The 15197-nt window shown below is 47.7% G+C and overlaps 1 protein-coding gene across 1 annotated transcript in view; it reads left to right on the top strand.

The window, feature by feature from the left end:
- Window positions 1-15197, top strand: part of BBS2 (Bardet-Biedl syndrome 2) — a 353876-nt gene that overhangs the window by 273784 nt on the left and 64895 nt on the right. The window contains exon 18 of the mRNA XM_078670690.1: window positions 10210-10322. Coding sequence (XP_078526816.1) covers window positions 10210-10322 — 113 coding nt within the window. The remainder of the gene's footprint in view (window positions 1-10209; window positions 10323-15197) is intronic.

The raw sequence follows: 15197 nt of genomic DNA, 5'->3' as shown, positions 1-15197 counted from the left end.
GTGGCATAGGCCCTAGGCACCACTGCCTGGCCACCCAGAGTAACACTTAGTCTCCGTCCGACTGAGAAAACCACCAGCAGGCCAGGGCATCATTCTCACGTTTGGCTCCCCACGTTGCTTACTTTGCGGCACCCAGGTCAGGAGCCGCCTGCAGGGATGCGCCTTCTGTAAAACGTGTTGCAGGTCGGGTGGATGGGTGACTCCATCAGGTGAATGGCCTTATTCCTGGGCATTGCTACTCCAGTGGGGGACCTCACATTACCGGAGCCATTGTCCCAGGCCTTACCAGTGCCTCCAGTGTCCCAGGGTAGCGCCAGCGGCTCTCATACAACCCACGGGACTCCCGTGCCCCCGTGCAGGGCCCCGGGACACTCAAACACCCAGCAGCAGCACAGTTTGCCACTCTGCCACCAGGGTCTCCAGGTTCAGGATGTGCCCAGAATGTACTTTAGGCTGAAGGAACCCCAGCACAGGGTTGGCCACCTGCAGTCTCAGTTGTCCAAAGGCCTTGTCCGCAACGCAGCTCAGGATGGGAGAATCACCAGGCAGGCTGGCAGAGTCAGGAGCTCCAGGAGAGAGCACCCGACTACTCCGCCATATTGGCCACACCCTTGCTTTTTTCTTTGAAGGGAGTACTTTTTTAAAATTGATCCATGATTTTCCAACGCACAATAGGCAATCCATACATTGAATCTTATAATCAATTCGAGAACATTATGATTATTGTATTATTAGTCAACATAAAGAAACTTATTGAAAGACGAAGCAAGACGAGAAGGATATTGAAGGAAATCACAATTAATCTATGTTAACAAGGGATTATTAGAGCGGAGCAGCAGTAGTAAGTTGACTTGAGGCCTTATTTACACCCTAGCGGAAGGTCCGCCAGTGGGGCACCGGTCACCCTGGTGAAGGACTGTCTTCTGTATTTAGAGATTCCCATCTGTCTGGCGAGAAGCTCTATGCTGTGAAGGCAGCTGCTGCAACTGCAAATCCCTTAACTATATTGAGTATTTGCCCTACGTACCAATTGCCTTATTTAAAGCACCCACTTAGGAGAATCAAACTCTAAAAGTGCAAGTTTATTTTCTCTGAACAAAAAGTTAATGGGCCCGACTTGAAGGGATTTTTCCCCCCTCATCGTGGGGACCATTTATAATTTTCCCTGCCAAGTTCTGCTAGGATTCACTTGGGGAATAGGGTCAGGGAAAATCGGATCACTGGGTCATGGGTTACCATCAGCGAAGCCAGGGCAGGGGCCTGTTGATAGTCAATGATTCCCTGACTAAATAGAGCAGGGGTACTGCAAGTTTGGCAGAGTGGGGGACTGCTGGTTTATGCTGTCCATTCCACAAAGGTAAACCCTAAGTAAGGCCCTTAACCTATTAATGACAAATAAAGTGGAATCAATCTGTCCGTTTACTTCTTGAGCAAAAATGTCTGCACATGCTTTAGGATCATAGTTGTTTGTATGACTGTTGGGGTGTTAAAAGATACAAGAAGAGTAGCGCTTATGAACGAGCAACGTAGGTTGGATAGGTTTAGAGTTCTGCCAAGCTCTGTACGATTAAGACCACTCGGAAGTAAATAGACCATAACCATTTTAAATGCGATATCAAATTGGTTTGGTTACCAGGTGTATGAGGTTGATGTCATCCCCCTATAATGAAGGATGAGGTCTGGAAAACAATTCAAACTACTAAAATAAACAACCATGCTGTCCAAATGGAGCCAGTGGTCACTTTTATAGGAAGATTGCTCCTTCGCTTTTAAAAGCCATTACTTCACTCATTTATATGGGGAACGAAATGGGTGCTTGTGAGATTCATAAAGGTGGTTATGGGTACGGTTCTTCTGAAGCTAAGTAAGCATCCCATGTTGTTCTTCTCCTACTGATTAATTGCCCTTGTGAATATTAAGTTTACTTAAATGTGCTTGCAAGTCATTTAGAGTTCATTGTAAAGGCAAGCCTGGGGGAAGAAGGGCTTTCTAGGCCCCACAGAGTACGCAGCCTCCCTTGTTAATCAGCTGCAACTTAGTAGGTGAGGTGGATAAAACCTCCCAGGACCTTGCGAAATCCCCTGCGGGCTTGTGAAGAACTTCCAGGAGTCTTCCTGGTGGTGTAGCTAACGCAGGGAAAGAAAGAACACACTCCTCCTGGGCTGCCTGAAATTTAAAATGGCGCCTGCCCAGGGGGCAGGCTGGTAAGGAGCAGGCTTTGGTGGATCAGCCAGGGCTGTCGTGTAGAGGGATGAGCACCATTTTAGGAGTTTAAGTTTAAGAGCCTGAATGTGGTTGGCTGCCCAGAAATATTAATTACCGCCACCAGGCTCAACAGGGAGAGTTTTGGTTTGACTTCCGCCCTGCATGGTCATGTCCCCGAAGGATGAAAAAGAACAACAGAAAAGGAAATATGAGATGAGTTTTTTTTTTACACCTAAACCACATTGAGGACAGATTTGGAGGGGAGAAAGTGATTGTGTAGCAGATCAAGAGTCCCTCATTTTAATTGCACTAAAGGATCTCCAGAACATAACATCAAACACAGTGAGGAAGGTTGCTTTAATGGATCTTGCATTGAAAAAAGGACTGACAAAGACTGAGCACAAACTAGAAGGACTAATGGCGATAGTTACCCTGGTTCAGTATTCCATGTTGGATCTGAAATTGGCACAGAAGGACCGAGAGGCTGTAAGGATTGTGTGGTCCCAACACTGATACTCGTGGATATTCAGTTGGAATACCGAGTGGACAATATGAGGGATGCAGATAACTTGCTGCTACTAGAAGGTACGATGCAGACAGGTCCCTTGGATATTTGAAGAAGACCTTTATTAGCAAAGAGATTCTACAGAGTGAGTCCTCTTCCGGAGTGATTGGTGATGTAGGAGTTAATCGGGGTCTAAATGGACACTGATTGTGGAGTTCAGCAGCCTGATGGGAGTACAAGTGGATATTGTATGAGGCTAAAAGGCGGAGAGATGCAGCTTTATTGGGGAACAGGTTCTGATTTCTCTCAACTAGTCAGGCCATTCAGTGTAGATGGAGTCCATTACAGTCAAGGAAAGAACTACTCCAGATGAAAATAACAAATACCTTGTGGCATCCAGAAAACATGATGGTCTAGTATAATGAATCTGTCCACGTCATCTCTAAAGTTGAAACCACTGAATTGAACTTGAGTAAGATGTTGTGTGATACTAAGGTTCCCCTCTCTTCACCCAGGTGGGAGGTGGCATGTATTTGTGGCTCTGTTTCGTGTTTATCTAATTCCTGATTTGCAGCGTGTGGTAGCGCCAGGTGTGATGTGTGATCAGGAGTACCGAATATCGGATGTGGTCAGTTCTCCAATTCAACATATTCAACATTATAACAAATACGGCAGTGGAATCTGCCGCAGTAACGTCTAAACAAGACTCCATCGGGACAAGAGGTCAAATAGGACAAAACCAGGAGAAAAAGGACAGGGTCTCAGGTACCACGGAGTGATCGCTGAGCGGGGTGGAAAGGAAAAATGGGGGGGACAGGTCGTGTCATTAGGTGTACAGTGTCGTGAGGTGGGTCAGTGTGCAGCCATGGAGGTGAGTGTCCGGGTCCGTGATCAGTGTGGCAGGAGTACGTTGTAATCGTCGCTTAATGGGACAGGGGGAGGTTGATCCATCACCAACCAGGAGGAGCCGTGGTGTTAACTCTTGGGGCTCGTATGTGTCAGGGGGACAGCACAGCCTAGCTGTATGGCAGTGTCCCATCTCATAGGCATGTGTCTCTTCTAGTGCACTATCTCCTAAGTGAGCCCTTGAGCCAAGCTCGCCTGTTGGAAGGATCTCAGGGTATCATCCCAAAGTTGCGCGATTGGAAACTTCCTTAAGCCTGCAGTTTCTTCTCGGTCTAGTGTGATGCTTTCAGCCCTCGCCCAGTTAGTAAAGGAAGTACACCAATATTTAGTGAGCGGAGGTTCGCCCTTCCAATGTTTGGTGAGCATGCGTTTGGCAGTGATGAGCCCTAGGTCCCAGAATCGGGCCGGCACTTTATTCAGTTTAGTCCTTTTATACAACCCCAGGATGCATGCTTCCCATGTATGGGGTAGGCCTGCGCCAGCGCTTTGCGTTAACAGGGTCGTCACCTCATTCCAATATGTAGCAAGAGTGGGGCAATTCCAGAGCATGTGTAAAATGTCCGCGCCAACCAGGGTGCATCGGGGGCAGCTAGCGGTGGTAGTCGTGAAATACCTGTTAATTTTATCTGGTGACAGATATGCCTGGTGTAGGATATAAAACTGTATTATTTTGAAGCGTGAATTACATGGGATGTTTACAGGGCCGGCCAATACCATGGTCCACTCCTTGTCAGTCCATCCCCTCCCTCGGGTAGCCGCCCATTTATCCCGCAATGGCTGTGTGGATCTTTGCGTGTGCACGAGAAGGGCCTGTGCTAGCCAGTGTATAATATGGGAGCCGTTACCCATTACATGTAGGTACTGCATGAGCTGATGCATTAGTAAATCCTCCTGTATGTCACCCCAGGATTCCGTGTATGTGCGCAATATCGATGCGTGGAGGAGAAATTGTCCGGCTGGTAAGCCTGCGTTTCCTGTTAGGTCTCGAAAAGGAAGCAGCGCTCCATCTGCATAAAGATCTCCCATTGTTTCCACACCAGCCGCCGTCCAGTTCTCTAACATGGTCGGCGTCACCATTCCACCCCGCCTAGGGGTGCCTAGCAGGGGGAGCGCGGGTGCATAAGGCTTCACCTCATGCGTCAATTTCAGGCTACGTAGGAAGCACTTGCACTTGCGAGCCACCGCTACATGTAACGGTAGCGTGCGGGGGCCTTTGGTTAGGGGGTGAAACAATGTGCAGAGTTGTGCGTGTGTCCATACAGTGGCGTCAGTGGCGGTGTCGTCTAGATTCCTCCCACCCATCCAGCATGACACCCACTGCAGCTGCGCCGCTAGATAGTATAATTCTAAATTGGGGACTGCCAATCCTCCAGCCTCAGTGGGCGTGTAGAGTTTTGTCAGTGCAACACGGGGTCTTCCAGCGTTCCAAATGAGATTCCGGATCATGGTGTCCAGGTCTCGGAACACTCGGGCAGGGACGTATAATGGAATATTGACGAAGTGGTATAACAGCCTTGGCAATACTATCATCTTGGATAGCGCAATCCGGCTAGGCACATTCAGCGGCAGTGTCCTCCAGAAGGCCATCTGTGCACGCAGCGAAGAGATTGCACGCATCAGGTTTCCATCCATTACGTCAGACGGATCTCGGTAGATGTGCATCCCGAGATATTTGAACGTAGTGGGATACCAGGCGAGCCTCTCACCACTAATGTGGACGTCGCACTCCTGTGTGTCAGGGCTGAAGGAGTATACGCCAGACTTGGCCCAGTTGACTCTTAGTCCCGACACATCCCCAAAAGTCTGGAATATGTCTGATAGTATGTGTGGCACACATGTGAGGTCTCGCACGTATAGGAGCAGGTCATCTGCATAAAGCGAGACCACGTGTAGGCCGTCTGCCTATGGGATCCCCCAGTCCACTCCCCGCGCTCGCAAGAAAGCCGCGAGGGGTTCTATGGCCAAGGAAAAAAGGAGTGGCGACAGGGGGCAGCCCTGCCTAGTTCCCCTCCGCACGGCCACTGCATCCGAAAGCAGTTTGCCCATTCGTACTCGGACAGTAGGTCTCTGATATAGCAGTCCAACCATGTCGACGTATGCGTCTCCCAGGTTGAACTTCTCCAGCACTGCCTTGAGGTAGGGCCACTCCACAGAGTCAGACTTTCTCAAGGTCTAACACCAGGCACCCTGATCTCGGCCAGTGAAGCGCGGCACTTTCCTGCACCCTGAAGAGGCGGCGAATATTGTAAGAGGTGCTGCGTGCGGGCACGAAGCCATTCTGGTCATGATGGACAAGGGTGGAGACCACGGTAGCCAGGCGCTGAGCTAAAATAGAAGTAAAGATTTTGTAATCCGTATTTAACAGAGCGAGTGATCTGTAAGAGCCCATATTTGTGTCATCCCTGCCAGGTTTTAGGAGCGAGACAAGAGTGGCCTCATTGAGTGTGGTGGGGAGTGCAGAGTCGTCGATTGCAGCAGTATATACTTTAAGCAACTCAGGAATTAGGATTTCTGAGCATGTTTTAAAATATTCGGCCGGTAGCCCATCCGGGCCAGGCGATTTGCAATTAGAGAGAGCAAAAATGGCATCGCGCAGGTCCTCCAACGTAAGCGGCACCTCTAGGTCTCCCTGCTGCGCAGCTGCAAGGAGTGGCAGCTGTACGCCTGAGAGATAGTCCACTATAGCTTCAGCAGGAGCTCTCAGTTGAGACCGATACAAGGCTCGGTAGTGTCGTACAAAAGCTTGGTGTATTTTACCCTGTGTGTATACTACCCCCTCCTCAGCAGTGTGGATGGCAGACACAGGCGCCGTACGGTCTTCCTGTCTAACAAGCCAGGCCAGTAACTTTCCAGGTTTATCACTAAGATGGTGCGTGCGCGCCGAATGAGCAGTGTAGTTAAGGTGACAGAGCCGTTCCAGCAGTCGTGTATGTTCCTCGCGAGCTGCAAGTAGCGGGCCGTTGGCCCCTGCCATCGCCTCCTGCTCTCGTCGGAGCAGGTCAGCCTCCACACGCTGCAAATCTCTTTCCAACCGTTTCTGCATGTCCCTGTGTGCCCAGTCAGTGCCCCCTAATCACGACCTTGAAGGCGTCCGATTCGATCTGTGGGGAGGACGCAGTGCCAGAGTTGTCCGCAAAATATTGCGCTACGCATGCTTGCAGGGAATCTCGGAAAGGGGCGTCTAGTAAGAGAGCGGGCTGTAATCGCCAAATAGGAATGGGCGGGTGTGGGCGCTCTCATGTTATGTCCAGTGTATGTGGATTGTGGTCCGAATACGTGCGGCCCATGTACTGTGTGTCTGTGATGAGGAGTAGAAGTTCAGAAGACACCATATATCTGTCCAGGCGCACATGTAAAGCGTGCGCTCCTGAGTAGTAGGAGTATACCCTAGAAGCAGGGTTGCGAGCGCGCCAAGCGTCTTGCAGGGCCCACTGTGTTGCCCAATGGATGAGCGCCTTCATAGCACCGCAAGTCAATGCGCCGGGCCTGGGTGGAGTGGAGCGATCCAGTGTCGCGTCTAGTATGCAATTGTAATCGCCTCCGAGTATCCAGGGGACTCCATGCCAGGGCGCTAGTTTCTCCGATAGGTGTGTTAAAAAGCCCCCCTGGTCTGTATTGGGAGAGTACAAGGAAGTCAGAACCACGGGTTGCCCGTCTAGCCGGCCATGTACAATCACAAATCTACCCTCCGGGTCAATGTAAGAGTATGTGATTGCAAAGGGAGTGCCCGGTCTCACCCATAGCAGCGCCCCACGGGCATATGAGGAGTATTCCGTGGCGTACAATTGTCCCCTCCATCTACGGCGTAGTGTTAGCACTTCCACCTTGTTTAAGTGCGTCTCCTGCAAGAGTGCGATTTGAACCCGGTGGCGTTTGAGGTAGGAGAATATTTGATATCGGCGTGACGGCGTGTGCATGCCCCTAATGTTCCAAGTGCAAATTTTAATCGCGTCATGGTAACTATTCAGGCATTCCCCCTCCCTTCTCACAATAACAACTGACCCTGGACCCTTTGCACATCCCCGCCACCTACACCCAAAGTCACCTCCACTGTCACGAGTATCATAACCTGGAAAAACAAGAAGAGGACAGAGAGGAAAGAACAAAGTTAGCCAGAAGAGGGCAAACCATCGGTGAATACCAAAAGGGCAGTAGCCAAACATGCCACCGTCCAAACTCTCAAGCGAGAGAAGTAACCTTTCAAGTCTATGGGGTGGTGTGTGCTGGGCACAGTCTCAGCAGTACAGCAACTTGGACAAATAAGGGAGTCATCATCCTTCCTTGGGCCTCACAGTATAGGCATCGTGGAGCCAAAGTATGTTGGGTTAACTCGGCTTGACCTGCTGCTCAGAAGTCTCGGCCCGGCCAGCCGTTTAGGAATTGGTTAAGGCAGGCCACATATCCCAGGCCATGTGTGCAGCTAGTCGCCAATAGGCAAAGGTCAATGGATAGAGGAGGTGCAAGGAGCCCCTCCCACTACAGCACTGTGTCAGTGTCCAATTGGCTAGGGTAGTACTCACTGTGCCCCGTTTCCGCCGTCTCTCCAGAAGGCGAGGATGCCGCCCCAGATGCCGCCGAGCCCCAGAGGCGCAGCATTATCCGTCCAGGCCGCAGCCAAGACAGCGTCGGGTTGGTGGGCCCCGTTAGAACTCCGCAAGTGGCATCAGTTGAGCAGGTCTGCTGTCTGTGGTGTGACATCTGGTGGATCTGTGGAAAGTTGAGAATCCGATATCCCATAGATGGCTTCATCATCACTCGGGAACGTCCGTGGACTGGCGTCCGGCGCGGCGCCTGATGTTGGGGAGCTGCTAATTTCGGTGACTTTGTGGAGTGCATCTTGCTGCTCCTGGATAACCTGCTCCGCGGGTGGGGAGTGGTGTGCCGCGCCCTCCGGGTATTGAGTCAGAGGAGCTCTGTTCCTACGGCGTCGCCGCGGTCCGCGTGCTCGCGGTCATATCTTGCAACTCATAAAAGGTTGTTGACTTAGTGTAGTGTTTCTTTCTGAAAAATTATTCTAGAAAATATAAGGTTGGGAGAAAGTAAAGGGAATTGGGAGAAAATGAAGCAAAGCCTACTGGCAAATTACAAATAGCCCCCTGTTAGATTACTGGTCAGCGGTCAATATATAGAAGAATGTTCCTTATAATGAAGATCAATATAATGATGTCCTCTGTTACTCACTGCACTGCTTATGAAGCCTAACAGCAACATACGCAAAAAATACTCTCTTAAATGGAGTGGCATTTACCGGAGAAGCATAAAATCTGCCTATTTCCATATGATGTAATGTTTTCGCTAGAACATCATAAAATCTCAATACCTGCCCTACGGAAGGAACTCGAGCACTTCTCAGAATTATCAGTATTCAAAGTAAATGTAAAAAAGTTATATATTTCAAACAATACCTTGACATAGGAAGTAACTTGTGGGTCAGAGCTGTTGTGTGTGGGTGATGAACCTAGTATTTACGTTAACTAAGGACCTGCAATAATAAAATAGAATTAATTATATTGAGCTCTCCGGTGAGCTGAAAATGTATATGAATAACTGGAGCGGTTATACATATCAACTTCTGTACTTCCGCCAGACATCCCGACCATGCTCCTAGAACAGACTTAATAAAGCTTCAGAAGCAACATTTTCAGTTTCATTTGGAGTACGAAGGCGCCGAGAGTGGTGAGGAAACTCAGTTTTACCTAGCAAGGAGAGCTAACAATCGCCAACATCTTGAAATATTTTCAAAGTACGCAGCTAAGATTTCTTGAGTGGATGCAACAAGCTGGTGAGGGGCCATAAATCCAAATAGATTATGCACTGGACAGACAGCTGTTCTGTCAGCAGTTATGGATTTCAAAAGAGACCGGCCTGGAGCCCTAGATCAGAATTCAGTGACTAATAGCATGACAAACACATGGCAGGATATTGCTCTAAAGGTAACTTTCCAACCCTTTAACCTCAATTCACATTAATGAATTGGTTGATTCTTTTTTCCGGTATGAAGGTTGGAGTTTGCTGGATGTTAGTTCCACAATTATCAATAAAATGGTTAAACAAAAAGAGCTGGCCTAATTAGCAAGAATAGGAATAGTCATCCAGGGAAAACTTTGCTCCAGTTGATGCTTTAATGTAAGTTTCTGGCATTCCACAACACGCTTACTGGTGAGTTATTTCTTTTCAACTAGAATAAGGCTTTTGTTAAACAGAGGTAGACAGTTATGATTTTGGGAACTAAAGCTATTAGGTGAATCAAAAACATTCAATGGACTAAAAGTCTGTTAGCCAATCAGGATTTTATCCTTAAATAATAACTCAACATCCACATCTGATCCAGAGTTAAACCAATTCTAGTTAGCAACCTTTTTAGAAACCAATGAAGCATTGTTTTGTTAAGGCAGTCATTTCACCTCATTACTCTTCCTAAATTCTAGTGAAATTTTCTAGGACTCATTGTTTCATATTCATTTATGTGTTGATATCGTACCTGCTGTTACAAAAATAAATCTTCAAAATTGTTCTCCCTCTTGGGCAATAACTGTTATTAGAGTCTTACCTGACCTGAATGTCTGTAACAATTTATTAACATTTTTTGGAAGGTGGATGAATACCATTCTGTGCACCAGAAATTGACAGCTGACATGGCAGACCACTCCAACCTGATCCGCAGCATGCTGGTCCAAGCTGAGGATGCACGGCTTATGAGAGACATGTGAGCCTTTTTATCTATATAAGATATATGCATAGAAGGTACATTCTGATACCAGGGTTTTTAAAATCTAACCGCCTCAAAAAGGAAATTCAGGGGTTTATGGTTTGTAAAATAAGCCAGGCATGTTTGGTTATCCGAGAAGGTATACTGCATAAATTGCAAAAGGGAGCAGCTAAAGATTGTTCATAGTAGGGTGAGTTGTTGATCATCGCAAAGAATGTGTGATTAATTACCTCCTCACTAAACCATGGCCATTTAAGTGTAAACAGCAGTGAAAGATCAAAGGACTGTGTAGTTGGAAAGAAAGTCAGGAATTTCAATGAGCAGCAATGGTTTCAGTAAGGCAAGATTACATTCTCTTCTACTCCATTCTTTTATGTATACATCTGTGTAGGCTCCCAGTTTCGTAGTGCCTGATCAAAAGGTTAGTGCCATTTATCAGTAGCATTCAAAAGCTTTGGACATAACATGTTTTAAAGGAAATCACCATCTGCTCATCGTTTAGGCCTCGCTTAGAGACAGCTTTGACTCTATTTATTGTTGAAGACATATTCTCTTCAATACAGTATACTTAAAGTGGTTTTTGGGTCAGCCTGTTGCTTGGATTGCTTTCATGTCAGTCTCTTTTTCTTGGTTCTCATTTGATGACTTTTTTTCCTCTACTTGTTTGTCCCTCCGCTGGAAAATAACTATAACCTCCTTTTTGATTGGATAACTTGTATCCTTCCCTAGCTCACGAGGGACCTACTTTCTTCATTTAGTTTCAGCACTCCATGAGAGTGCAGATGTTTACTCTCTCTCTTTATGTCTCCCCGGTGTGTTTCTTTCCTTATATCTATAGCAGTGTTTCTCCTACCCCAGTTCTTGGGATTTGCAGCCCTTGTGCTCCTCTGTTGCCCCATCTCCGTCCTGCTTTTTTATTTAATATTTTTACCCCAGATCTTAATATTAGCATTTTTGTGTCAGCATGTAGTTGAAACAATGAGATTAAATTAACCAAAAATAAACCGTCAACCTGTTACACTAGATTGAGTGCTCTACAAACAATATCAGTCTTGAATAAATATTTGCAAGCTTAATGAAGTATCTAGTTAAACTTGTCACATCTCACATTTAGTATTACGGTTTCAAATCTGTTTGTTCATTTGCCATACCTCAGTATACAGACCCTCTTGGTATTCTATGCATTTGCCCTATATTTTCAGGTGTTTGTTAGTACTGTCTCTGGCGTCATATGTACAGTATACTGCGTTGCCAACTCCTGCCTTTCATTTAGAAACACTTGAGGTTCCTCGGTGTCTACAATTTTGGGCAATATCTCTGTTCCACAGTGTATGCCCTAATCTGAGAAAATGTTTTTCCTTTCATATCATTTTTTTAATATATTTTTATTTCCAAACACAAAAATCAGGCCAAAAATCCCAAGGTGCAAGCCCGCACTTAATTTGACTGATACAGTTCCATGAATACTTATGACCACATCACAAGCAATGAAGAGTCATCTATACCACAGTCAGTGAAAGACAGACCAACACCACAACGTCCCAACGGAAAGATAAAATATTAAAGGGAATATATGACATTGGTAGGTACTAGAGAACAGTAGAGCTGAAAGAGACTGTTAGTTATAGAATCCCTACCTTAGAATTACCCCCAGGAGTCAGACTGGATCCGGAGAATATTTCTCAGCAGTACCCCTGCGCGTTAGTAGGTTGTGTTTGTCAACGCCACGTCAGTCGTCGGCGTTGTATTTGCCTGGATGATGTAGCGGTGTCTATTTAGATGCCATCCCTGCGCGCTATCAGTTCTTCCTTTTTCCGTGCCAGCCTAGAGCAAATCCAGAGAGAGCTACCCCTTTAGTCACTTTTTGACTGTACTTTTTTTTACTTTTGTCAACTTCTTTTTTGAAACTTCGACTCCTGGTGCATGAGGGATGTCCCATTGTCGTACCGGCTTCAAGCCCTGTGAGGCCTGTCACAAAATGATGTCTGTGACTGACCCACACCTCTTGTGCCTCTGGTGCCTGGAGCGCGACCATGACCCGAAGTTGTGCTCCGACTGTCGGGCCATGAATCCTAGGTGTTTGTGGGAGCGGTCCTGAAAGCTTTTAGAGGCCCGGCAGTCGGCTCTGTGTCGTTCCCGGTCCCGCTTGAGAGGAAGGTCACGAGACGGTCACTAAGACCCCACACCTCGTCCGCACTCCAAGTCATCCAACTCTTCGGGTAAGTTGAAGCGCAAGAAGAAGGCGAAGAAGCACCGTTGCTCTTCGTCTTCTCCCCGTCGGTCAGCTGACGTGACGCGGGACCCGGAGCGTCATCGCTAAAAGGTTCCGTCTTCGGTGCCTCCTTCTGGTACGACTCCGCGCGTCCCTCCCTTTCCGGGAGCCGGAGCATCCCCTGCCGAGCTTTGTGCATTTTACGAAGCTTTCCACTCCATCTTTGGTCAGCCCGACTCTGCCGGTGTGCCTTCGGGCCCCGTGGAGACGGTCGGGGGTTCTGGGCCTTCGAAGCCGGCGGCTCCGGTCCTGGCGCTGGAAACCCCCCGAGGATCAGGATCCGGATCTACGCCAGTCGACCTTACTCAACCTTTCCTGGTGCCGATCCCAGAGACGACGCCAATGGCGCCAGCCATGTCCCTGGTACCAGCTGTGCCCCGGCCGATGCCGTCCCCATCCTCAGCACTGAAATGGACCCAGAGCCGGATCGGCATCGGCCAACATATTCCCTATCGCTCAGAAGGTGGTGATTGGGATTGGGAGGAGTCTTCTGACCCTTTAGCAGACCAGTTAGAAGAGCTGGACTGGAAAGAGAGCACCTAGGTGACGCCAGTGGTCTGGACACCTCTCCTGACCTTGGCATGCTTTCCTCCCTACTGTGGCTATTGAGGAGGGAGCGTCTTATGCTGTGGTGGTGAGAAAGGGTGTTGTATAGTGTTTTAGGACCCTAGTGTAATTTTCCCGTTTCATGCCCTTATATAGGTATAAAATACCGTATCCTTATATAAGCATAGAAATCATAACCATATTAAGACATAGCTTAAGTAGTCCTAATACGGCTTGGCTACTTCCACTAGCTCCGAAAATCTACAACGATTTCTTGGAAAAACCCGCCTTCAGCAGTCAGGGACTTCCCCCTGCATGAATATTGATTTATCCAAGAACTCATGGAGTTTTCAAAGAAATAAGTCTTTGATGACGTTATTATGTCCAACTTTACGTCAAACTCGGCACCTTCAAGGTATAAATATGCCCACACTTGCCCAAACAGACACACGCTGGTTTGGAGCAGTTCGACTATCTACTTGCCCGACGCGCCCTGCTGCAGCAAGTGCCGAAGGAAGCCGACCCTCCAGCTGACGCACTGAGAGACGCTGTCCTTTCTCCAGCCGAGAAATCCAGCTCCAGTGTTTCCAAGCTACCCTTGTAGGTTGTTGGGAAATCGAGTCCTGAGAGAGAGATACCAGACCTCCTACATTCTAAACCAAGGTACGGAGCAGATTAGACCCTTAGAGAATTCTCGGATTAGATTCTTGGCAAAGAATACTGAAACTAAGCTACACCTCACTTACTTCTTCCCTTGTACTAGACCTAGGTTAGGTACACCGAGGTAGGCGTATTTTACTAGTTGAGTACTTTTAGTTTTATTTATTAATGTATGTATTCTATGTATTTTATGGCTTAGAAACCATATCATGCTTTTACAGTATTATTTTATAATACTCTTCGTACTGTACGCATTGTACTTTGCAACCAGTATTACGATTGTAGCAGTTCATTTCCTCTGCATGAGAAAGAAGACTGTTCAATAAATACGTTTTATTGAAAACGCCCGTCTCTCTATTTCTCTGCACCTCTGGTGAAACGAAGCATGCATGATTGACTGAGTGAAATAACTATCTATTGTTTCCGCGACTCTAGAGATACATTTCTTATTCTTGGGAAACAGAGTTGTCATGTTTATGCGGTTATCAGAAACGAATCCCTTCTTGTGTATTCGAGAAAGTTTCTAGTGATCTCTGAGCTAGCTGGCACTCACAATTAAGTCTAGTATATTCGGTAGAGACCTAGTCGACTTCAGTCCTACGTCTACACTACAGGATACACTATTCCAATGCGCAGAGCCTATTGGGAATATAGGAACTACACTACAAAGGCAGCTGAGGCCCTGGGCCTGGAGCTTCCCTTTCGGTAGCAGTCAAGACTAATCTCTTGACGGAGGTGCTTTAACCGGCAGCAACCTCATCTGAGCCCCTTTTGCCGTTCAACAAAGCCCTCACTGATGTCCTTCTGGGCACCTGGTCCAAGCCCAGCACAGGGGCACCTGTGAAACGGACGATCGCCCACCGCCCGGCTCAGGACGACCCAGTTTTCAACATCCAACACCCTAGAATAGATCCCTCTTCTAGGTGGACGTTTCAACACAGATTGAATTGAATAGAACCCTTTGAATGGCTGGGCTTGGCACGCAGAATAACAGACCACCTGACATTTTGACTATGGCCACCATTTCAAGCAGAAGGAGAAAATCATGACAGCAGCTCTGAACTTTTCCGTTTAGAGATACCGAAACCTCTGGTAAAACTACAAAATCGAAAGTCTTTCTAAGCAGGACTTGATTTCTTTCATGTAAAAAAAATTGCATTAAATATAATTTGGGACGGGGGGCGTGGCTACCGGCCAAGCATGGCGGCAGCATAGTGTGAGAGCTCCTGAAGGCACTGCGGCCTAATTCTTAATCCGGCACATTTATCCGCTGCATCACCCACCCGAAGCGGCAGCATTCGGGTCCGGGCCTGGAGCGGAATCACCGGGTCGATTTCTGGCGAAAATCGAAGACCGGAACCCTCCAAACCACACACGGGCGCACTGGGGCCTGT

The sequence above is a fragment of the Lissotriton helveticus genome, chromosome 12 (genome assembly GCF_964261635.1).
Source record: "Lissotriton helveticus chromosome 12, aLisHel1.1, whole genome shotgun sequence".
Taxonomy (NCBI): Eukaryota; Metazoa; Chordata; class Amphibia; order Caudata; family Salamandridae; genus Lissotriton; species Lissotriton helveticus.
This window is presented reverse-complemented; position numbering and strand designations above follow the sequence as displayed.